Source organism: Sminthopsis crassicaudata, chromosome 1 (assembly GCF_048593235.1).
Source record: "Sminthopsis crassicaudata isolate SCR6 chromosome 1, ASM4859323v1, whole genome shotgun sequence".
Taxonomy (NCBI): Eukaryota; Metazoa; Chordata; class Mammalia; order Dasyuromorphia; family Dasyuridae; genus Sminthopsis; species Sminthopsis crassicaudata.
In genome coordinates, this window is record NC_133617.1 from 753,702,905 (window position 1) to 753,725,988 (window position 23,084).

Consider the following 23,084-nt stretch of genomic DNA (forward strand, 5'->3'; position numbering starts at 1 on the left):
TTACCTTGGAAGAACTTCAGACCAGGTCTGTTTCAAATAGGCAGGGAGACAGTCTGCTGAGCCCAGACAGCAGCACTGGGAGCCAGGGCAAGGAGCTGGGACCGGAAGTCAGAGTGTTGCAGCTTCCACGCACCTGGGAATCTTCTGGGAGCCTCTTAGGCCACTCTGTCCTGGTTACAAACAGGTGGTTTGGCAGATTTGCCTTTTGTAAAGGACAAATTGTAAACGACTGAGCCCCAGAAGAACGCTGGACCTAGTCGCCATTACTCAGCATCAGAAGCCAATCAGCAGAATTGCCCCAGGGTAAATTAAAGCAGCTGTTGCTCCTTTTCATTAAGAGCAGACTTAAAGCCTTAAAAAAATGAACAGAAAACAAAAAGAACTCCCACCATAGACAGTTTTTATGGAGAGAGAAAAGAACAGACCTCAAATCCTGAGGTTTCTAAAGGCAAATCAGCTCCAGATGAAGCCCCAAAGGGAGATATGAGCTGGTCCCCATTTCTCAAGGCTTTCTTCAAAGATTGCATAAAAGATCTTAAAAGAGAGTTAGAAGAAAAATGGGAAGAAGAAATGAGATCATTGCAAGAAGGAATGGAAAAAAGTATATAGTACCCTACAAAAGAGATATGAAAAAGACACCAATTCACAGAAAAACAAAATTTATGAAATGGAAAAAGAATGCAATGAACAAAAAAATTTAATTGTCCAATTGCAAAAGGAGCTAAAAAAGGTAACTGAAGAAAATAATACACTAAAAATTAGAATTGAAGAAATAGAAGTGAATGACTCAATAAAAGTTCAAGAATCAGTCAAAGAAAAACAAAAAAAAAAAAATGAAAAAATAGAATATGAAATATCTCCTAGGAAAAACAATTGACCTGGAAAATAGAATAAGAAGAGACAGTCTAAAGATTATTAGACTTCCTGAAAGCCATGATGGAAAAAAAGAACCTAAACATTATCTTACAGAAAATCATAAAAGAAAACTTCCCTGACATTTTAGAATCAGAAGGTAAAATAGCCATGAAAAGAATTCACAGATTACGTCCTTAAAGAGACCCCAAAATTAAATCCCCAGGAAATATGGCTAAATTCCAAAACTATTGCATCAAGGAAAAGATGTTGCAAGCAGCCAGAATTTAATTTAAATGCCGTGGAGCCACAATTAGGATTACCCAGGACCTAGCAGCTTCTAAAAGATCGAAGGACCTGGAATCAGATAAAAAAGGGCAAAGGAAATTGAATTACAGTCAAGAATAAGCTATCCAGTTAAAATGAGCATTATCTTTCAGAAAAGACGATGGATATTCATTGATATAGATGAATTTCACCTATTTCTAATCAAAAGACCAGAACCGAACAAAAAACTTGATCTCTAAACACAGAACTTGAGAGAAACATAAAAAAGGAAAAAGGAAAAATTTGGAACTCAAGGTTATACAAAAATGAGTGCTGAAAATTATCTGTACATGTATTTGGGGGAAAAAACTATTGAAAAAATACTAATGTTTAGAATAAAAATGATCCTTATTTTAAAAAAATAAAAAATGAGATTCTGTATATCATTATATATCATGTGTGTGATTGAATAGATCCAGGTGTGATTGAATTTAATCTGATCTCATTCAAAGTAGGATGTGTACTCCTATTAAGGAAATTATGATAGGTCAGAACTTACTTTACTATTTAACATTAAGACAAAATGTTGGGGAAATGCATGGACCAGAAAAGCTTGAGTCACACTGTGGTCTTGGTAAATAACTTTATAACAAGTTGTTTTACCTCAGTTTACTAATATATAAAGGGGGAAAAATGGCATCCACAACCCCGGAATTGTTGTGAGAATCCATGATTATGAAGTACTTAACATAAGACCTAGCATGTGGGAAGTACTATGTAAATGTTATTATTTCTCTAATTGAATTCCTCCATACTAGACAACTGTGTTCTGGGCTTTAAATGTGATCACTGTAAAATGTTAAAGATAATACATCTGGAAATGCATTTGACTGATTGGATGTCATCTAACAAGTTTTAAATTTTGTTTCCAGTTTAAAATTTGTGATACTGTGAATGTTATTGTGTTCCTGAATTTTCTTGTATTGCAAATTCTGGGAAACCACTGTATAAAAAATGCTGTTGAAGAGATAATGCAATTATTTAATTTAATTGTCTTTTGATTTGGATGCTGTGAAATTATTAACTTATTAGAAGTTATTGTCACAATGTTAAAACTATCAGGTATTTAATTGGTATTTTTAAAGGGAAGAATAGTCATTGTTTAACCTTTGAAAAACAAAAAGAGGGAGAGAAATCTTGTAAAAATCTCATGTTGTAAACTTGCCAAGTTTCTTGGGACCATCAGCTTGGGTAAGGTCATAAACTCTTATCTACACTGGGAAAAAAAACCTTCTGAATTGGTTTATTGAGAAAATGGAATCCTCTCTTCCACGGCATACACTTCTTTACCAAGGAGGGAGGAGAATTTACAAAGTTGTTCATAATACAGGAGTGATTTATGATTATGAACATTATTAAGTTGTATCTGGAATAGCATATGTCATGTTTCATTTTGAACCAACTTAATTTTGCAGATTCCCATCCTTAGGGATTTAATTTTGCTTCAGGGATTAACATCGAATACTTTAAGAAACAGATGTCTGGAGATTTGCAGTAACTAGCCAGTGTTTTCTGGGTTTTGTTTTTGACTGGTCATTTATTCATTATCTAAGTGGAGTTCCAGATTACAGATACGTTCTTGATATCTAATGTTTGATTTTTACACCCGAATGAGTTTAGACTGTGGAAGAAGAGGAAGGAGAAGGCTCTTGAGTGATTTGTGTGTCTATGCATGCAGGCATTCAAAGCTTGGTAAACTTTTAGTGCAAAATCGTTTAATATTATATTTATTATATTATATTTTAATTATATTATAGCATATTTAATTTGTTATATTTATTATGTTATATTAATTATATTTGTTATATCAAACACCATGAGAGAAATCATCAGAACTGGATGGCGGGACACAGCTACGCCACGACTACTGAGACTTTGCCATTGAAGATAGGACCCTTTGGGCCTGGGACTTTCCTTTGGGGACCCCACTTTCAGGGGTGTCCATGCCATTTGGCCACTGTTCACCCCTCGGGAAGGCTGGGTGAGCCAGACCAGGGGAGGCGGCAGGGGACTAGCCACTCCTGGGGAACCCTAATCCTTCTGGTGCGGCTGGCCAGCTTAGGGATGAGCAAGAGGTGCCAGTCAGCAAAGAGAGAACTGCGGGTCCTGAGATAGAGAGAACCCACTGGGAGCCAGCCCAGGCTCGGCCAAGGCACCTCACTGTAGATTCCCCAAGTGGGGTGGGCTTTGAGTCACACTGAGACAAATTGCTCCTCCTAAAGACCAACTTCTCCCTCCTGTCCACAGGCCCCCCCCCCGGCCCATCCCCATTCCTCCTCATCTCTGTACCATGCAGGGCACCCCAAGCTTCTCTTCACCCCTATTGCCTCACCCTCACAAAGCCCCTTTTCAGAGCTCCATCCACCTGGGAAGGAGGGGGAATGGCTCCTGGCCGTGGCGATGGCGTACTCTTGGGATGGGAGGATGAGGAGTCGGGCACAATTTAGCAGGAGCACCCAGACCAGGACTGACCCCCTCCAAACTTGCACCCCTTCTGTATCAAAAGATGAGACCCCATGCCCACTCGCCCACCAGTGCTGCTGCTGCCTCTGTCTAAGTGACTTGGCCAAAGTCTCGTGTCCCACTGTGGGGAGCGTGATGTGCCCAGAAGAGGCAGAGAATCTGGTGTCCTCTACATCCAGTCAGAAGAAAGGGTATGAAGCCTCTGAGTCCGGCCCTGGGCAGAGCCCTGGGCCAGCAGTTCATGGAAGCTGGCAGGGCATGAGGTTCAGCAGCCCTCTCCCCAGTCGCTAAAATAGGCAGATGTTGCTTTCCAGGCCCCTACACTCACTAAGGAAGAGGGAAGTCACAGGAAGCCCCCACAGGGGCGAGGGACGCTCTCCACTCACCAGCTGGGGTCTGGGATCTCCTCCAGCACAATCTGGACCACGCTGTGGTAATCTTTCAGCTGGAAGACAAAAGGTGAGCCCCTTTCCTCTCCCTGTGGGAGAGCTCCTCCCTCCTCTGGTGGCCCTCACCCCAGGGAGTATCCTGGGGGCCACTAAGTGCAAGCCTCTTGTCTGACAGAGGAGGAGATGGAGGAAGCCCAGAAAAACACAACGGCCATTTCCCTACTTCTTGTGAGAATCAAACAAAATCATAATGAATATGTCAAAGTCTCGTAACCAAACAATGGTACACAGACCATTAGAAGTAATATTATTAGAAATAATGAAGTCCCAGACAGTCAAAATCCTCTACAAAGATCTCTATCTTCTGCTTCTAAAACACAAGCTCAGCCATTCTCAGGGGAGAGAAGCAGAGAAGACCTCGGAAGGTGCCCTGTGGCCGTGAACAGTGGCCGAGTCCCAGGACAGAGGCTGCCCCTTCTCTGCGCCTGACTTGTGGGCCCACTTCCCTTCCCTCGGACCCCACGTGGCCCCTCCCTCAATCTCATCAGACAAAATGTCAGGGTCGGCTCCACCCAGCAAGTCCTGAAGAAACCCCGGCCTCCCTCTGACCTGCTCAGGAGAAAAGCTCAGGATGAACTCGTGATCCGAGTGAGGCTGAAGGCAGCCCTTGCTGGGGCTGATGTGGAAGGCGGTCTCTGAGTCGAGGTAGCACTTGATGTCCTGAGAGCTCCAGGTCTCCCCTGGCATCAATGGCAACAAGTTGGGCTTCATAATCTGCCAGTGAAAGGGCAGGGCCACATGCCTGCAGCGGGGAAAGACCTTATGAACCCTCTGCTCCTCTGCAGAGTCAAGTCAAGAAAGGGCCCACGGCTTTTGCCCTTGCCCTGGCCAAGTCTCCTCTGAGAGCGGGCACCCTGGGGGAGCAGGCGCCTAGGGAGAGTGGCCTGGAGGACGAGGACATCGCTATCCCCTGATTCTCTCCCTTGTGGGGGAACTTGGGGCTGGATCTCCAATTTTTACTGTTGAACAAGAGGCTGAGGTGATGCAATCCCACTGAGGTAGCCCACCTACCGTGAGGCCAGAAACCCACTCTAAATGCATCTTTGGAGGTCTTTGCCCCACCCTTCTGGTGCTAAAAAGCCTGCTGAAGGTCCCCAGGGTATCTTGTGCGTAGCAAAACATAGGGAGCGGATTCTAAGCCATGACTTCCAAAGTTCAGGCTTCAGCAATTACATCTCTTATCTCATTATGTAAGTCCATCTCCTCCAACACTGGCAAACATCAGAGCCAGGCGTCCTCAGAACCACAGCTCCTGACCTGGTCATTCTTTCTCCAACTCCAGCTGCTTGCTTTTCCCTCTCCTCCCATAGCTAACCTCACTTCTTGGGAAAACCCTCCTGGCAAGCTCTAGCAATGGAACCTTCCATACACTCCCACAATCCACCGGGACCACCACCAAGAACCAAGACTGGCCAGGGTCACTTACGTTGCATTTCTTATAATGAGGTGCTTTGAGGTTGTGGTCTGGATGTTTTGGGACTCAAAGCGTATGAAGTGCTGAGCAGTCAGATCTGTGAACTCCCCTGGCTCGGGGTAGCTTGCTTCCCCAGACACATAGAGAAGTTCCAGGGCAACCAGCTGGCCAGTTCCTGAGAAAACAGGCTCAGGATGACAAAGACAAATGCTTCATAACACTCATTCAGCTAGAGAAGGGCGCCCCACAGGGAAGGGGGGGGCTCACTCACTGTCAGTCTGTAACATCTCCTCATGGGGTAGTCATCTGGCTAGGATAGAAAACTTCCTCAGTACTGCTCAAAACTGAAGCATGTGTAGGTAGATCCAAAAAACAAACAAACAAAACACACAAAACCCCAAAACACTATACTATAGTTTCATGCTAAGAAAATGATTGTACCAAGAAACAAAAGAAAAAAAAAGAAAGAAAATGAAAGAAAATGTAAAATAACCTTGTTGGAAAAACAACCAATCTTGAATATAGATCCAGGAGAAAAAATTTAAGATTAACTGGACTACCTGAAAGCTATGACCAAAAAAAAAAAAAAAAAAAGACAGAATCTTTCAAGAAATTAAAGAAAACTGCCCTGATTTCCTAGAACCAGAGGGTAAAATAACCATTGAAAGAATCTACCCATGACTTCCTGAAAGAGACTCCATAATGAAAACCCCATGGAGTATTATAGCTAAATTCCAAAATTATCAGTCAGGGAGAAAATACAAGTAGCCAGAAAGAAACAATTTAAATATCAAGGAGCCACAGTCAGGATTACCCAGCATTTAGCAGTTTCTATATTAAAGGACTGGAGGGCCTGGAATATGATATTTTGGAAGGCAAAGGATTTTGAATTACAACCAACAATCAACTACCCAAGAAAACGTTTCAGGGGAAAAGATGGATATTTGATGGGGCAGCTAGGTGGTGCAGTGGATAGAGCACCAGCCCTGAATTCAGGAGGACCCGAGTTCAAATCTGGTCTCAGACACTTAACACTTCCTAGCTGTGTGACCCTGGGCAAGTCACTTAACCCCAGCCTCAGAAAAAGAAAAAAAAATGGATATTTGGTGAAATAGAGAATTTTCAATTATTTCTGATGAAAAGACCAGAGTTGAACAAAAAGTTCAATCTCCAAATGCAAGCACAAAAAGGTACAGAGGAAAGGAAAAAATGTTATCTAAAGGTTAAATAGTTTACATCCCTACATGGGAAGTTGATACTTATAACCATTGAGAAGTCTATTAGGGAGGTTAGAAGGAATATACATAGAGCGTGTAGGTCTAAGTTGACTTTAATATGATGATATATAAAAAAGGGGGTAGAAAAATGATTGTGCTGGGAGAAAAGGAAAAACAGAGGAGGAATAGAGTAAATAACATCACATGAAGAGGCAAAAAGACCTATTACAGAAGATGAAAAGAGGAGGATGCACGGTTAGACCCTTATTCTTATCAGATTTGGCTCAAAGAGGGAATAACACACACTAAATTCCACCTTAATTCTCCTAAGTAACACCTCACACCTATCAGATTGGCTAAGATAATAGGAAAAAATCATGTCTTTAATGGATCTGTATCCTAAAGAGGTCATAACAGGGAAAAGGACACACGTGCAAAACTGTCTGTAGCAGCTCTTTTTACGAAGGCAAGAAATTGGAAATTGAGTGGATACCCAACAATTGGGGAATGACTAAATAAGCTGTGGAATATGAATGTAATGAAATACTATTGTGCTATAATAAGTGATAAGCAGGGTGATCTCAGAAAAACCTGGAACGAGTTACATGAACTAATGTGGAGCAAAGTGAGCTGAAACAGAACAACATTGTACATAGTAACAGCAGCACTGTATGATAATCAATTATTGTAGAGGGCCACAGTCAGTGGGGGAACTCTCAGTGAGGTATAAGATCTTTCATCCCAGAGGGAACCAGCTGAAATGTCTGGATCAGTTCTCATCTCCCCTTGGGGGAATCTCAGCCTTCCTGAGAAGTCAGGGGTTGTGTGACAACCTACTTGAAGCAGAGATATTTGCAGTAGGGGCATTTACATAATAACAGCAGAGTTTATAGTTAGCACATGCTCAGTATGATGTAGTGATGTAATTGTACTAAGGTATTTTGAGAGAGCTTGAAATAAGTTAAACTCTATGTTTAGCCATCCATGTGAGTCTCGCCTCATCACTCCTCTTCTAAGACCAAGGATTCAGGCTGGTACCCAGATCCTCCAGAGAGCTAGTCCAAATAGTACAAATTATGATAGACTTAGCTCTTTTCAGCAATACAGCAATTAAACACAATTTCAATAGACTTGTGATAGAAAATGCTATCCACATTCAGAGAAAAAACTGTGGAGACTGAATGCAGATGGAAGCATACTATTTTAATGTTTTCCTCCTCATGGTTTTTCCCTTTAGTTTTGATTTTTCTTTCACAACATGACTAACATGGAAATAAGTTTAAAATGACTGTACATATATAACCTGTATCAGACTGCCTTCTGTCTTGGGAAAGGTGGAGAGAAAAGAGGGAGAGAGAGAAATTTGGAACTTAAAATCTTATAAAAATAAATATTGAAAATTATCTTTTTATATAATTAGAAAAAATAAAATATCATTAAATAGGAAAGAAACAAATTTGGGTAAGGGTCAAATGTATAGTACATAATATACCATAAATTAAGACAGAATCCTGGGATGGAAGAAATGATCTGAGTGTAGGACCGTTTATTAAGGGCTCATCAGGCCCCAGACACTCTGACGGGCACCTGATGCTTAAAATTGGTATTTAAATGCCAAGAGGGAGAAAAATGTGTCACTCAAGAAAGGCTTAAAATAGTGACACTGTTGAGATTCAAAGGAGACCCCAAAAGCTTGGGCTTCCAGATCAGTGTTACAAGTCTTGGACCCATCTTCAAGTCAAGGGGCAAAGTTTATTATAATTGCAATACTAATTAAAGTAGGCTAAGTTTTAAAAGCAGTTAGCAAAAAGCAAGAGCAAGAAAGTAAATTCATAGGAAAAAGTTGGGAAAACTAGGTGCTTTATGTGGCTGATATACTAACTGTATGGCTTAGAGGAGGAGTTGAGCAGTGGTCTAGAGAAGCACCTCATTATTGTTGTTTATTAGTCTCAGAAACTCTGTTATAATTAACCAACAGGCTGTTACCTGACAGCCAGCGATATTTGTAGCCACAGCATCTTGGTCATATAGAATAAACTGGAGCAGGATAACCTCTGGGAAGAAATATATCGTTTCTAACTACATCACTCCCAAGGCCAGGCGGCCTCAGGGTTCCTGCTACATCTTTCCGGAAGCTGTACCACATCAGCATGATGTAAGGGTCATGAACAAAGAGAATCCAGATTTCAGTGTAAAAGAGGAAAATGTGAATGCTCCATCATCACTGCTGCCGGGCACCCAGACTGTCCTCCAAGCTTAGAACTTGTACAGAAGAGGGAAGAGCTGCCGGGATGACCCAAGTGAGGACGGGCACTTCAGGCAACTCCCTAAAACTCGACTCCTAAGTCAAAAGCAGGCTGCCCTCTGCATGGTGAAGGGAGTTCCCATACAGGAGTCCCCATAATGTTATCACGGATCCTTTGTGGCTGTCCTCCCCTCTCTTTGCTACTCTCTCTAGGTTTTCAGGACACCTCCCCTGCTCCCCACCCCCACCTCATTCTCCTGTTCCCTCTCTGAACACTAGTCATCAGGAGAAGGATAATGAGTCTCAAATCGACCTTTTTCTATCCCAATCTCAGCTGACCTTCAATCTTGTATCTTATCTCCATCAGTCTTTCAGATATCTCCAATTAGTCACCCATCTTGAATTCAATATGCCCAAAACAGGACTCATTATCTTTCCTCCAAACTCTTCCCCCTCCTCTCATCCCTATTACTGTGGAGAGCACCCTCATCCTCCCAGGCTTGCAACCTAGAAATCATCCTAGACGCTAGACTCTCTCACCTCCTTATATCCAAGATGGTGCCAAGGCCTACACAAAGTACCTTTGTAACAATTCTCATGGATTTCACCTCTGCAGCATTTCTGGTCCATTTCACCTAGGTAGTGTCTCTGGTTGATTTCACTCTTGCAGCATCTCTGGTCAATTTCATCTCTGTAACAGAGCCTCTGGCTGATTTCACCTCTGTGGCATCTCTGATCAATTTCATCTCTGTAGTAGTGCTTTTGGCTGATGTCACCTCTGTGGCATCTCTGGTCAATTTCATCTATGTAATGGTGCTTCTGCTCGATTTCACTTTTGTGGCATCTCTTGTCAATTTCATCTCTGTGGTAGTGCTTTTGGTTGATTTCACCTCTGTGGCATCTCTCAAATAATATCCTTCCCTCCTCCAGATCAGCGCCAAACACCCTCATCACCTCACAGCCCAACTATTGCAATAGCCTGCTTGGGGCAGGGAGAGAGGGTATCTGTCTTCCTCCAATCCCACCCTCCAGTCTATTCTATGTCCAACTGTCAAAATTATCTTCCTAAAGCAAAAGTCTGACCATATCATTTTATAATCTCCAGGATCAAAATACAAAACTCTATGGTTGTTACTCAAAAGTTTTCATAACCTGCTCCCTCCTTCCTTTCCAGTATCCTTCCCCCTCACCACCAGCACATACTCCTTGGGCAGTGACACCGGCCTTGTGTCTTCCATGAAAAAGACATTCCTTTTCTCTGGCTGTCTCTCAGGCCTGGAACATTCTCCTCTTCTGCTCTGACTACTGACTTCCCTGGTTTCCTGTGAGGTCCAGCTAAAACTTCCCATTTCCCTCAGTGACAAATTTGAGAGAGAGAAGTAGAAGTGCTAAACTTTAGGAGGTTTACAAACTCAACTATTTAAGCCCAAGAAGAAGGAGGCTTTCCCAGCCCAAAAAGGAATGTGGCTACAGGGCCAGGATGGAATTCCCTGAGACTCAGGCCTGGGTCAGTGGCAAGCAAACCTGAAATGATGATTTCTCTGATCTGACAGTTGTCACACACGATGATGAAAGGCTTTTCCACAGTTTCCAAGGAAGTTGGAAGAAACAACACCTGAAACAGAGAGCATGTGACCAGACGTGACATCACCCCAACCTTCTGCCTAACGAATGACCTGTGATTCTGGGGAATGGAGAACATGGTTCTGGTGTAAGAGCGTATGAACACACCTCAAAACCCATCTTGTTCCCCAGTGAAGTAGAGATGGCCCTGGGCAGCCATTCTCAGGGAAGGTTCTTTCCTTCCTGGAGGAGGAGGAACAACCCTTGTTTCTACAGCACTTTCCTCAACATCACTCCTGATATAACTACTACAACTAGTGGCGATTCCCATTTCACAGGTAAGGAAACTGAGGCTCTTCAATTACTGGCCAGTATCTGAGACTCCCAGGTGGGAATCAGTCTGGATCAGTGGTCATTTATGAAGCTTCTGGTCTGTGTCAGACACTGTGCTAGGTGCTGGAGACACAAGAACCAAGGAGACAGGTATGAGGGCCCCCTTCCCCGGGCAGCCCCGTCCATCAGAGTTTTCTGAATGGAGCCGAGTGCCGGGTTCTCCAGTGCAGATGTCACTGAGCTCAGAAACTGGGGTGAGATGGAAATGAACTAATACACTTGTTCCCTGAGCCCCAGGACACAAGTGGGGGCCCCTTGAAGCTCAAAGAGGAAATGCTACCCTGGGCAGGGGGAAGTCTTCTGGGAAAGGAAGTGGAGTCCTAGCAGGGCAGGCACACAAGTGTGATGCCCAAAGGGAGCTCCGCTCCTGGAGGAACCTGATGATGATGGAGGAAAGCCGACTCAGAGCAGCCCCAAACCACTCCCAGGGCCAGAGTCTCCCGCAAGGAGGCTGTCGCAATGAAAAGTCAGAGCCGGGGAAATCACAGAATGGGCGTTGAAGCGGCCCCTCCACTCGTGCCTCTTTCCCATCCATCATCACTAACACTCTCTGGAAAGGGAGGATCTCTGGAGGAGGAGTGTGATATGGGAAGGAGGATGTTTATGACTAGCAGGGGAGGCTGGACGCCTGGAGCCCACTCACCCCACATCTCAGTGAAAGCAAACTCCCAGAAAGACCACAAAATGTGCCGAGATTTGGAATGGGAGGAGCCTCAGAAATGGTCTCATCAGCTTCCTCATTTTCAGAGCCCCCAGAATGAGGTGATCTGCTCAAACCCAGACACACCATACATAGCAGAGCTAAGATTTGAACCCAGTTCCTTTGCCTGGGAATTCAACCATTTCTTCTTCCATACTAAGCTATCTCCTAGTTTGGGGTGCAGGAATGGGGAGACATCACAAGCTTCACATATTCTTATCTGGGAGTGATGGTGGGATAACCAAGTCAAAAAACACTGGATCGAGACATGAGAAGGCAAGACTAGAGGCAAAGAGATTCTGAAGATATTTAAATAGAGGAAAAACAAAACTATGGTCAAGGATAAGCTCTGAGGGGTTGAATGTAACCAGTAAATAAGCACTGATTAAGCACCTACTGTGTACTGGAGATACAAAGAAAGGTAAAAGGCAGTCCCCTGCCCTTCACGAGATTCTAGGTACTTCCGAGGTAGAGGGAGAGTGGAAAGTTCTCCAAGAGGAGAAGGCATTTGGAACTGGGGAGACAAGGACCCCCAAAATGTATTTGAGGCAGTTTAGGAGGGAAGGCACCAGCATCTAGAGCAATCAGGAAGGGCTTCGTGTGCTTACTTGAAGCCTAGAATGCACAGTGTCTTAACAGTAATCCAGAAAAAAAATACATTTGGCAGAAATAATAATAATCAAGCAGATTACATTTCCCCCAGAGGAATCATTTCAAAGGCTCAATTGCTTGATGGAATTTCTTTGTGCAATAAATGACAGTGAACGCTCCCGTGAGGTTCACTAATATCTGCGATTTGACAGCCGAGAAAGGAATGAGTGGTGGGTCAGCAGGGCTCTGGTCAAAGAACAGTCAAACAATAGTCAAACACGACCAGCCGTCGTCCTGTACAAAGTCCAACCCAACCGTGACTCCCTACCCACCTCCAACAAGACGGCCTGTCCTGGGAAGAGCTCGAACACGGCAGGCAGAATCCCAAATGGGGGTTGCTCCACAAAGCCAATGGTGGCGACGGCCTGAGGGATACAGAAATGAGATAAGGACAGGGACAGGCTTGGTCCTCCTCCTCCTCTCCCAAATCCCACTTGTTGCCACAAGGTTCCTCTTCTTGGACCGTGGGTGAAAGGCAGAGGTTTTACAAGCTCCGTCGGAGCTGCCTGAGCCCCATGCACGTCCCCTCTGTCCCAAGGACGGCGTGGGGGGAGCCTCACCCTGAAACTGGGAGGTGGCCAGCTCGACTTCGGCATGATGCAGAACTTGCCCACGCTCAGTCCCACGTTCTTGCAGACGAACCCGGTCATTTTTATTCCGCCAACAAGGCAGTAACCACAGTTTAAGACTGGACCCACTGCGACAATCACAAAACAAGACAGACAACAAGCGTCATGGGAGCTGCCCCTGGGGAGTCAATATGGCAAATTAAGAGGCTGAGTCTGGGATCAGCAGTTCCAAAGAAGAAAGGGAACCCTGGGAGTACGGATGGTTAAAGGTTACAGAAGCAGGGAGGGAGCTGCCGCCAAGACTGTGGGCCAGGCTCCCGTTTGCTGCAGATCTGCCATGACATAACAAAACTCGCCTGGAGTCCCCAGCCTTGGGCCGCCATATCAGCCGCCCCCAGTCAGTCTCCAAGGCTAGGAGGCCTTCCTGAGGAGGGCGCACTTCCTTATGTCCCTGATGGACGAGAATCGAGAACCCCAAAGTCCTGACACCCAATTAAAGGCCTGAGGGAACTGGTCCCCAGGCCACCATTCCAAGGTTCAGGGCAACTCCCCAGGAGGCGTCTCCTCTTATGAGCAGGGCCTCTCCTCAGCTTCTGCTCCAGAAATGTAGGAACTTAGCTAATGTGACCCTCAGATAAGGACCAGACTTCTCTTCTTTTGAATTAAGACTGGGTGGGCTACATGCTGAAGGACCGGGAGGATAGGGGACGACCTCTTTTCAGAGTCAAGGATTCCAGAACAGATTAAAGTGACAAAGTCCAGCAAGAAAAGTCCCTGTAATCTATTTACTACGTGTCTGCAATGCAAGCTACCGAATAAGTGTCAAAGTCAAAGTCAAATAAGTGATGATAAAACAAGCTGTGGAGGAGGTTCGGGGACAGCCTCCCGGACAGCTCCAAGTTACAGCCAGAACCTCACAGGGGGGAGCTTCACGGGGGAGGAGCGTGAGCAGACTCTTAATTATGCACAAGGAACTTCGTTCTTTTGTGGCTTACTCAGAATGAATTGTGAATGCTGGCTAACCTGGGTCAGGGAGAGTGGCAATCCTCCTCAAGTGCCCCAAGTAAGAGAATCGGGAAACTATTAAAGCGGGTGCCAAACCAAGGGATGGATGGATCAAAAAGCCAACCCCCGGCATCTGCCATGGAGGAAGTAGGCCAGATCTGAGCAGCGTGGGCAGTAAGGCCGGGCCGGGAAGAGATTCTCCCACGGCACGTGGAAAAGAGAGAAATCCCCAGTCTCTGCATGTCTTCTTAATGCATTTTCTTGCTTCCCCTTGTCTTTGCAACCCAGTGATTTCACCCCCACTTCCATCCCTTCTCACCCGACCCAAAGAGAAACAATCCAGCTTTTTGCTTATCCAACAATTAGATCTTATCCCTCGTGCTCTTCTACATTTTCCCATGGAGATACGAGTGTGTAAATGTGAGTGTGAGTGTGTGAGAGTGTGTGTATTAGGTATATAATAGAGGCAGTCATTCATTCATGGCCGTGTTTCTGTACGTGTACGTGTGTTTCTGTACACACAATTGTGCATGTGAAGCCTCCAGATTCAGAGGCTCTGGTTCTGCTTGTTTCGCTCTGCGTCGGGCTGACCAGTCCCCTCCCCCGGTTTCTCTGCATCCTTCACCTTCGCTACCCAGCCGTGTTCCCGACTTCCCGGTGCCCTCATTTGTTCAGCGAGTCCTCAGTCAAGGGTAGCCCCGCCCCTTGTTCCTAGATCTTTATTGTTCAATAACCACCCACCGCGGGCACAAGGCACGGACTGCTGGGCTCAGAATCGGGCCTGGATTCAGGTCTACCAGTGACATCAGCTGCGGGTGCCAGGGCAAGATGCTTCCCTGTGGGGCGGATGCTGGGACATCCCTTACCTTCCATGTGCCTCTGACAGCGCCCTAGGACTTGGCAAGCAGCACAGATTTGGAGCTGGCAGGGACCTCCGAGGTCCTTGATTGGTGTCCTCTGTTCTCCCCGGGCAGAGCAGGGTCAGAACCTGGGCCTGGAGCACCACTGTCTGTCTGCTTGTGGCCTGCTTTGCTGGAGGGAGCCCCTCCTGGAGCTCCTCTGGGAGGCTCGCCACCTGCCCACCCCCCGCACCCCCCACCTGCTGAACCCATACTAACAGGTCAGTATAGGCGGCGACCTCCTGGCTTGTAAGGGGACCAGAAGCGTGTGGATCGACTGAGTCTCCACCAAAATAAAATCATCAAAGTCTCCGAGGCTGTCGGGCGCGAAGCGGACTGTGTACTGGCAGATCATCCCCGGGGCCACCAGGCCGCCTTTGCCTGGGAACTTTCCTGTCGGACAACGAGAAGCATTGGAGGGCCCAGGCCCCACCCCGAGGTAGCAGCTCCCTGGGATCAGGCTGCTGAGAACAGCAGAGGCCCAGGGGGCAGAGAACTGCAGGGCACGAGTCTTCCTGAGAACTGAGCACCCCCAAAGAAATGGCTTCTGATCCAAGACACCTGGGAACAGCTCGGGGGGAGATTGGGGAGCCGACACTGCCCATGGGAAAGGGAAAAGGAGCAAGTTTTTTGTGTTTTTTTTTTTTTTTTTTTTTTGCTAAGGTAATTGGGGTTAAGTGACTTGCCCAGGGTCACACAGCTAGGAAGTGTTAAGTGTCTGAGACCAGATTTGAATTCAAGTTTCCCCGACTTCAGGGCTGGGACTCAATCCACCACGCCCCCTAGCTGCCCCAAGGAGCAAGTATTGACAAAGCACCTACTATGTGCTCATCAGGCACTGTGCTAAGGGCTTTACTGCACCTCCTCCTCCTAGCCCATGTGACCGAGGGGGAAGTTAAGGCAGACAGCAGTAGGAGGAGGAGTGCTCCTCCCCAGGAAGGCCTCCCCCTCCTCTCAGAGCACCCACACGCAGCTGGCTGGCTTCTGATCCATTGGGAGGGAGGTTTCAAGCCTCGGCTCAGATGTCAGAGGCCTTCCTTTGCATCTGCTCTCACCATTCTGAGTGATGGAGCAGTGGTGGGATAGTACTGGGGGTCCAGCCCCAAGCCCAGGGTGCCCGAGGCCGCCTGAGATCCCCAAACTGCCACAGGCCTCTCCCTCCTGGAAGCAGCCAAAGTTTCCCCCAGAGTGGGCGGCGTGGGACGCCCCACCGCTGCAGGAGCTCCAGAATTCTCCAAGCAGAGGAGTCTTGGCCAACAAGGAAGCAGAGCTGGGACTGAAGCGCCACTGGACTCCTTCACACTTACCTAAGCCAAGGGAAAAGAACTGCGTGGAAGGAGGGAGGACTCTCAGGTGCCGGCTGGTGGATGTCATGTTCTGCAGCTCGAGCACAATCTGGATGCGCCATTTCAAGAACAAGGTGGGAAACAAAGGTTGGGCGGAATCAAAATCTGGCCCTGCCATTTACAGCCCAGGGGCACAGCTCAGAAACCAAACTCTCCCCGTCTTCCTTTTCCCTAACTGGCCCGAGGAAGGAGTCCTGGCTTCCTGCTGGTCCCGTAGGCCCGCCCCCCCTCGAGGAGCTGCCCGAGGTCTGCGGGAGCCAGGGAGCAGAAATGCTTTCTGTAGTGGGCCATGAAAAGCCCCGTGACAGTGGCTCCCTTCCCTACCCCTCCTGTTCCCCTCCCAGGATTCTGCTTCACTGCTTGTGTGGACTTCTGCCCATGTCTCACAAGAAGAAACGCAGGGAGCTCAGCAGGTGATGTCCGAGTGGCGATTGCCCATCTTCGTGTCACCCTGCAGTGACGGCCATCATCTCCCAAACCCCTCACAGTCCTCAAGGGCCACTGCTCTGCACAAGTCTTCAATCCATCCCAATCTTAACTGACCTTTGCTGACCTCACCTCCCAGCCACACTAGGGGGCATTTCCCCAAATGCTTGTTTGTTGTCCCAATTCCACATCTCTCCGAGCCCAGACCCAGCTCCAAGACATCGTGGCCAAAGCTTTCCATGATCCCCTCCCACCACGATCTGCTCAGAGCACTTTCTCAGCACACACCCCTGTATCTTCTCTTCCGAGATTTTGCAAGTCCCTTGAGCACACAGCCTGTTTCTCACATAACTCTGTAGTTCTCCCTCTTGGCGTTCAGGATCTTATACCCAATCATCACGCGGTAAACGAACAAGCAAATGAATCCCTAAACGCCTGAATGAACCACTGCAGAGCTATAGTCTATGAATTTATATAAACTTCAGGAACTTAATCATGTCTGATTAAGTTCTCTCAAGTTTTGGGGGGTCATAAGTTAAATTCTGTTACTCTGTACTGTATTAAATAAAGCTTCCTACTCTTAAGCCTACATCCATTCCAGGCTCCCAAGTGAATCCCAAGTGATTCTAGTCTTCTGGGATCCAGGAACAAGTCGGCATTCCAGCCCGCCTGTTCGGACGGGCCTCCATCTGGGCCTGCTTTTTTCCAGACTAAAGAGTGCACCAAGAGACTCTTTTCCTCCATTTCTTCTTGTCTGCTCCCACCTCTTCCGAGCTCCACTAGGGGGACGAGGGGGGAAAGTTCTCTGGTTTCCAAACCCTTTGGTTAATCATGGTTCTTTAGCACCTGGGCGTATCTGCTTCAGTCTATCTGTGATTAAACAACAGAATGGCCTGGGCCAAGACTGGGAGCAGTAAGGGTTAAGAAAGAGTCAATAAGGAAGCAAAATGTCTACCTCGTAAACTGGTCCAACTACATAATCAGTAAAAAAAACCACCGCTGGCTTAGCTAGAAACACCGGAGTATCACCAAAATTTCTGGAAGGAAACAGAAAAGAGAGGCCTGTCAGAGCCACACAGAGAGGCGTGAGCACGTGTGTGGATGCGGGCGTTTGCCCTCCAGGGGGGCGGCCCAGGCCCGTGCTCCTCAGTGCCAGCCGTAGCCACGGCTTTCCTCCCCAAGGCCGAGTTACACACAGGAGGTACTTTTGTCTGTGTGCCTGGCACACGGTAAGGGTCAAATCGGTGCTTGTTGCCCCAAGGCAGAGCATCTGCCCAGTTACATACAGGAGGTACTTTTGTCTGTGTGCCTGGCACACGGTAAGGGTCAAATCGGTGCTTGCTGACTACTGACCGACTGGGAGGAATTATGTCTGGAGAAAACCAGCATTTCTGTTTATTTCTGTTCATTTCCCAGGAACTGTCAAATTGGGAGAAGAATGAAAAGTCCTGCTAAGGGACTGGCAGGAGCGGGCACTGAGAACACAAGGAAACAAGCAGAGATCCCCCGTTATCTAACTGCATCCCAGTGCTGACCTAAAGAAGAAAGAGCCCATGGAGATGAAGCAGCACCCCACCCCTTTTCCCTGTGTAGTTCCACAGGCTCCACTTGGAGACTCCATCCCCAGATCCTCCCACCCCATCCCCACCAAAGCAGAGCAAGGACACTCTGGGGAAAAAAAAAAAGGAACTATCAAGTCTTTATTGTTTTGGGGGTTCACATGCATCCTAGACAAACCTCTCACTGAAATCAATATTCTGTTCATCTTCCATCAGTTCTGGCTTCTTTAGCGGAAAAATGAGGGACTTGCCTCCATTCACAGTGTTAGGGGGATAAAATCGAGGGTTCTTGAGAAAATTATGTTGGTTCTCAAACTTTCTGAGACGTTCTCTCTCCTGGACCCTTTGGGTCGTGTTTAAATGATTCATCCACATCTTATTCTTTGGTGATTGGTATTTCTGGGAAACAAGCAGAAGCACCAGACCTTTCCAAATCACGTCCAGAGAGGTTCTGCTCGGAGCTGAAGGCCCAGACTCAGACCACACAAGAAAAAGGAAACAGTCCGAGCTCCAGCCCTCCCCTGCAGGCGTGGGATCGTGGCTTCTGGCGCCCTTCTAGATAACCCTGGGAAGGGGGCACTGTGGAGTGCCCTTCAAAGCTCTCTCTCTTCTGCCTGGTTCCAACACCACCCCACCCCCTACAGACACGGGATTGTGGGTTCTAGCGCCCACCTTGACTATTGTGGGGAGGTTCACTTCTGGTGTGGAGCATTTTGTCAGGGTAGACAAGGACACTTCGGAAGAGATGGCCGGAAGCTTCTTCTTGTAGACCATCTCTGCCAGTTTCTGATTTTCCTCTGGCTCTAGAATGTGCTGTTGGTAGCTAAAGGTCATCTTGTAGTACTCCGGGACACTTTCTTCTGTAGCTCAAAGGAAAGCAATGATCATGAAGGGAAAGGACATTCGCCAGTCCACGGGTCCTTGGCTCCCCCCTCCCCCAAGAGCTATTACACGTTGGTCCAGGTGAAGAGGTCCCTTCCATGGGATTCTCCATGAATCCAGAACGAGAGGCCTGCTGGGAGTTTTCTCCATCACACAGGACAAAGTCCTGGGTTAGGAAGCTTTGGGTGGGCAAAGGCTTTAGATGGAAGAATCAGAGAATTCCCAGCCTCGTTTTTCAGCATCTTTTAACAATGTGTTCCCTCCCTCTAGAACGCTGGAAGGGATAGACCCCCAGGGGCTCAATGTTTCTAGGCCACGGGACGAGCCAGAAAGGAATCCACAGCCAAAGCATTATTCTGGAGCTGCTGAATCAAATCCAGCTGCTGTTTCTGGTAGCAAATACAACTTAGGGAAAGATTAAATTCCATGAATGTAACCTTTCTCTGCTGGGAAGTGGGAGGCTACTGGGACAGGCTACATAAATATTCGCTTCTTTTAATATACAAGTTGATTTTGCTGAAAAGTTCTCCCCTTTTGATTCCTTACTATAAGGGACAACCCTCTCTGGGAGGCAGCAGTGGGAAGGGGCACGGATAGAATGGGAAATGTCCATGATCCAAGAACAAAAGATACAAATAAAACCTTTATTTTATTAATGCCATGTAAGTGGCCAAAGGAGGAAAGGCATCCCCGGGAAACGGGGCGCTATTTCCTTTCAGAGTTCAGCATTGTCTATGTTGTCTCTAAGGAGGAGAGGCTGGCGGGGACCCCATTCGCTCTTGGCAGGACCCCCACCAAGGCGGTAATGTAAAAGGAGAGCCCCAAAGGCTGGGGGATTTCCCCCCTTTTATGCCCACCCCCAGATACATTCTATCACCAGCCAAGGCCTGGGAATTGCCCAGCTAGCGCAATGCTCCCAGGGAGGAGAGGAGTGAGAAGCCGGCTTTCCTTTCAGAGGAAGAACTCCGGCTGCGGGGACCCCGATACACCCAGTTCATGGCTTTGTCTAGCTATCCTGACTGAGATTCGGGGCCATCCCAGAGCCCAAGGGAGACCCACTTCAGGGACTAAGAGGGGCTGGGGCTTGGAAGCATTCTCCGGGCAACGGAAGGCAAGCCGAGGTACGAGAACAAGGACTCACCAGAGAGAAGCAAGAAAGAGAGGAGGGAAGTGGGGGAAGAAGGGAGCAGGGAGGGGAAACCAGTGAAGGGAACCCCAAGAGTTAAGGCCAGAGGATTCCTTGGCAAGACTCTGAGGAGGAAGATCTCAGGGAAGGGAACCCAAGGAGAGTGCCAGCCTCTCGAAGCAAATGAAGACCATCAGTGGCCCTGGCAAGCCCCCTTCGTGATGCCTCTGACTCCAGATCAAAGGCTTCCCTCAAGCCAGTCCCAAGGCCTGCCCTGGCCCCTGTGCTGAAGGATCTCCTCTGCTGGGATCCCCCCTCCCTGTGCTAGAACCGTGTTCTCTCCTGAGCTCTCCCTGATTCCCCCTCGGCCTCTAAGACCACGTTCCTGTTGTCCCGGCCTCACCTAAGACAAAGCGCCAATGCCCGTCAGAGAGGCAGAGTACCGAGGATTTGGGGAAGGAGAGGGGGACCTGAGCCGAGGACGGACTGGACAGAGAAGCCAAGGACTCTTTCTTTTCCTTAAAATCCCCAGCCCACACAATGGTGGCTGACAGACTGAACGATTCCTTGGTTCTGCAGTGGCCCCGGGAGCCCGTGGGCACCGCCACACTCTGCTCCTCTGCTGGCCACCCCAGAGCACACACCTTCCTGGAGCGAGGAACCTTGCCTGAAAGGGCGGTGAGGGGCATGTGCCGGGCCAAGAGCGGAGGAGCCCGAGCCACACGGCTCCTCCCCGCGCTGCAGCTGGGGCTGTGCAGCCTGGTGTTTGGCGAGAAGACCCCTTAGAAAGGAGACAATCCTTACCTTTGGGCGCATGGGATAAAGGCAGAGGGTCATGGATGTAATCCTCGGGACAAATCAGGTTGTTCTTCTTGAGGAGCTCGTTGTCCACACACCATCTGAAGGCAGATTTCACTGGATTAAAGGAAGCAGCAGACAGTTAATAGTTGCCCACCCGAGCCAAAGCTGGGCAGAGGCTGAACAGAAAGCTGTGGAACGCATTAAGAACTTTCAGATTCCTTGCTGCCCCTCCCCTGTGGCTCTGTCCTTGTCTCGCTTCCTTCACCTTGGGGCCTCCCCGGACCCCTGCCCACACGTCCTGCCAATCCCGCACGGTCCGTCCGTACGGTTCATGTCTCGTCCCCGCCTTTGACCGGTGGCTCCTTCAGGGCACAGTCTGGCTTTTGCCTTTCTTTGTACCCTCAACACTTACATAATATCTGGCACCCAGTAGGTGCTTAATCAATGCTGACCGATTGTCATGTAAGCCCTACGGGGGGAAGCAGGAAAAGGAGGCAGCCACCCCTCCCCTCGAGAAGCTTCCAGTCTAGCAGGAGGAACAAACCTCCCCATGAAAACAGATTTACATCCCGCCGGCCTGATCTGATGAGAAGGCGCAGGAAGGTCAGGCCTGGGGGTGGGGGTGAGATGAAGAGGGGCCACTCAATGCGCAGGCTCTGGACAGGAAGAGCCCGTCAGGCGGGTGGGACCTTGGACACGGCCCCGGATGCAATCAGGGGGCCTCCCGCTGTTTACAAGGCCAGGAAAGAAAGGAGGGGGGTCGGTCCCGGGGACTCCGTGAGGCTCCTTCCTATCGGCACTGCCGCTGCCCTGGGCCGGGAGGTCAGGGGTCAGCACAGCTCTCCTGAACCACGCAACTGCGGCTGGAGCCCTTCCAGCTCTCCTATCCATCAACCACCTCCCTGCTTCTCAGCAAGCTCCCATGGCGCTCTACAAGGCCTAAGCAGCCTCCTCAGAAGACGCTGGGGCTCCAGCCAGAGGCTCTGTGGGAGGCGGGGCGGGGCAGCGTCCTCTGGCCAGCCACCAAAGGGAAGTGGCTGCAGAACGAGGGGCGCAGGTGGGGAACGGAGCCGGCCGGCCTCCAGCGGTGCTGCCGCCCCGGGTTCTGCCACGCCAGGCAGGGACAGCGTGGACATCAAGGCACCGCGAGCACAGCCCAGGTGGGGACGCTGGGGGCCGAGATCCTAACAGGCTAGAACCCGAGCCAGGGGTGAGAATCAGAGTCTCCAGGTGCCCCCTCCTGTGCTCAGAGAGAGATGAATGAACCTTTCTGTAGCCCAGTGCCCTGTGCTAAGCACTTTGTAATTACTTGATCCTCACAAGCCCCCTGGGAGGGGCTGATGCTACTCCTCTCTGCTTCTCGGGTGAGGAAACTGAGGCAGACGGGCCAGGCTCACCGAGCTGGATCTGAACTCGGGTCCTCTTGACTCCAAGCCCAGGACTCCCTCCCCTCTGTCACCCAGGTAGAAAAGAAGGATAAGTGGGGGACCCATAAAGGGTTAAATGGACCACGTGAGGCAGTGGTGTGACCCCAGCAAAAAAATGGCCGCGATGCGCGGGGACGGGCCCCAAAGGGGACCGCCCTGGTCAGACCCCGCCCAGCTCGGATGCCCTGTTTTAGGAACTACACTGATGCTCTCGGGTGTGTCCAGGGAGGCTGACCGAGGCAGGGCGGGCACTCCAGGCCGGTGACCAAGGGGACACAGGACACCGCTGGGGAGGTGCGGCAGCTGTCTTCAAGGCCTCTTCTGGGAGGAAGCTGCAGAGCAGCAGAGCTGGCCCCTCCCAGTGGGCTCTCGGGGCCATCCCCGCAGGGCAAAGGCTGGCTCGGGCCTGACTGCGCCACACGGCCCCTTCGGAGCCCGGCTTGGTCCCCTGGAGAGGACGCAGGCGCCTCGGTCTCTCTGGACAAGAGCAGTCCCAGAAACGTACCTGGAGGCAAGTGGACGGGACTAGAGCCCATGGTCTTCAAGTTGTTGAGGACCCGCTCTTCTTCCGCCAAGGCGCGCGCCCGGGCCTGGATGATGTGCAGCTCCACCATCTCGGCGTCCGCCAACTTCTGGGTGTATTCATCGCGAAGCTAGGACGACAAGGGAAGGGACACGGTGGCGCTGACCTCGCTCCGTCCTCCCTGAGTGCTCCCCCAGCCCCCAGCCAATCGCCCCCCCCCAGGGCTCCACCATCCCCAGTGTGGGAA

At 48.9% G+C, this 23,084-nt stretch overlaps 1 protein-coding gene across 1 annotated transcript in view; it reads right to left on the minus strand.

Moving 5' to 3' along the window:
* DLEC1 (DLEC1 cilia and flagella associated protein) overlaps nucleotides 1–23,084 on the minus strand; it is a 63,913-nt gene that overhangs the window by 38,020 nt on the left and 2,809 nt on the right. The window contains exons 3-15 of the mRNA XM_074284540.1: nucleotides 22,820–22,967; nucleotides 20,891–21,001; nucleotides 18,751–18,938; nucleotides 18,257–18,477; nucleotides 17,475–17,556; nucleotides 16,055–16,142; nucleotides 14,967–15,140; nucleotides 12,835–12,971; nucleotides 12,547–12,639; nucleotides 10,492–10,582; nucleotides 5,518–5,680; nucleotides 4,641–4,833; nucleotides 4,029–4,087 (exon numbers count right to left, since the gene is read on the minus strand). Of these exons, the coding sequence (XP_074140641.1) occupies nucleotides 4,029–4,087; nucleotides 4,641–4,833; nucleotides 5,518–5,680; nucleotides 10,492–10,582; nucleotides 12,547–12,639; nucleotides 12,835–12,971; nucleotides 14,967–15,140; nucleotides 16,055–16,142; nucleotides 17,475–17,556; nucleotides 18,257–18,477; nucleotides 18,751–18,938; nucleotides 20,891–21,001; nucleotides 22,820–22,967 (1,748 nt within the window). The remainder of the gene's footprint in view (nucleotides 1–4,028; nucleotides 4,088–4,640; nucleotides 4,834–5,517; nucleotides 5,681–10,491; nucleotides 10,583–12,546; nucleotides 12,640–12,834; nucleotides 12,972–14,966; nucleotides 15,141–16,054; nucleotides 16,143–17,474; nucleotides 17,557–18,256; nucleotides 18,478–18,750; nucleotides 18,939–20,890; nucleotides 21,002–22,819; nucleotides 22,968–23,084) is intronic.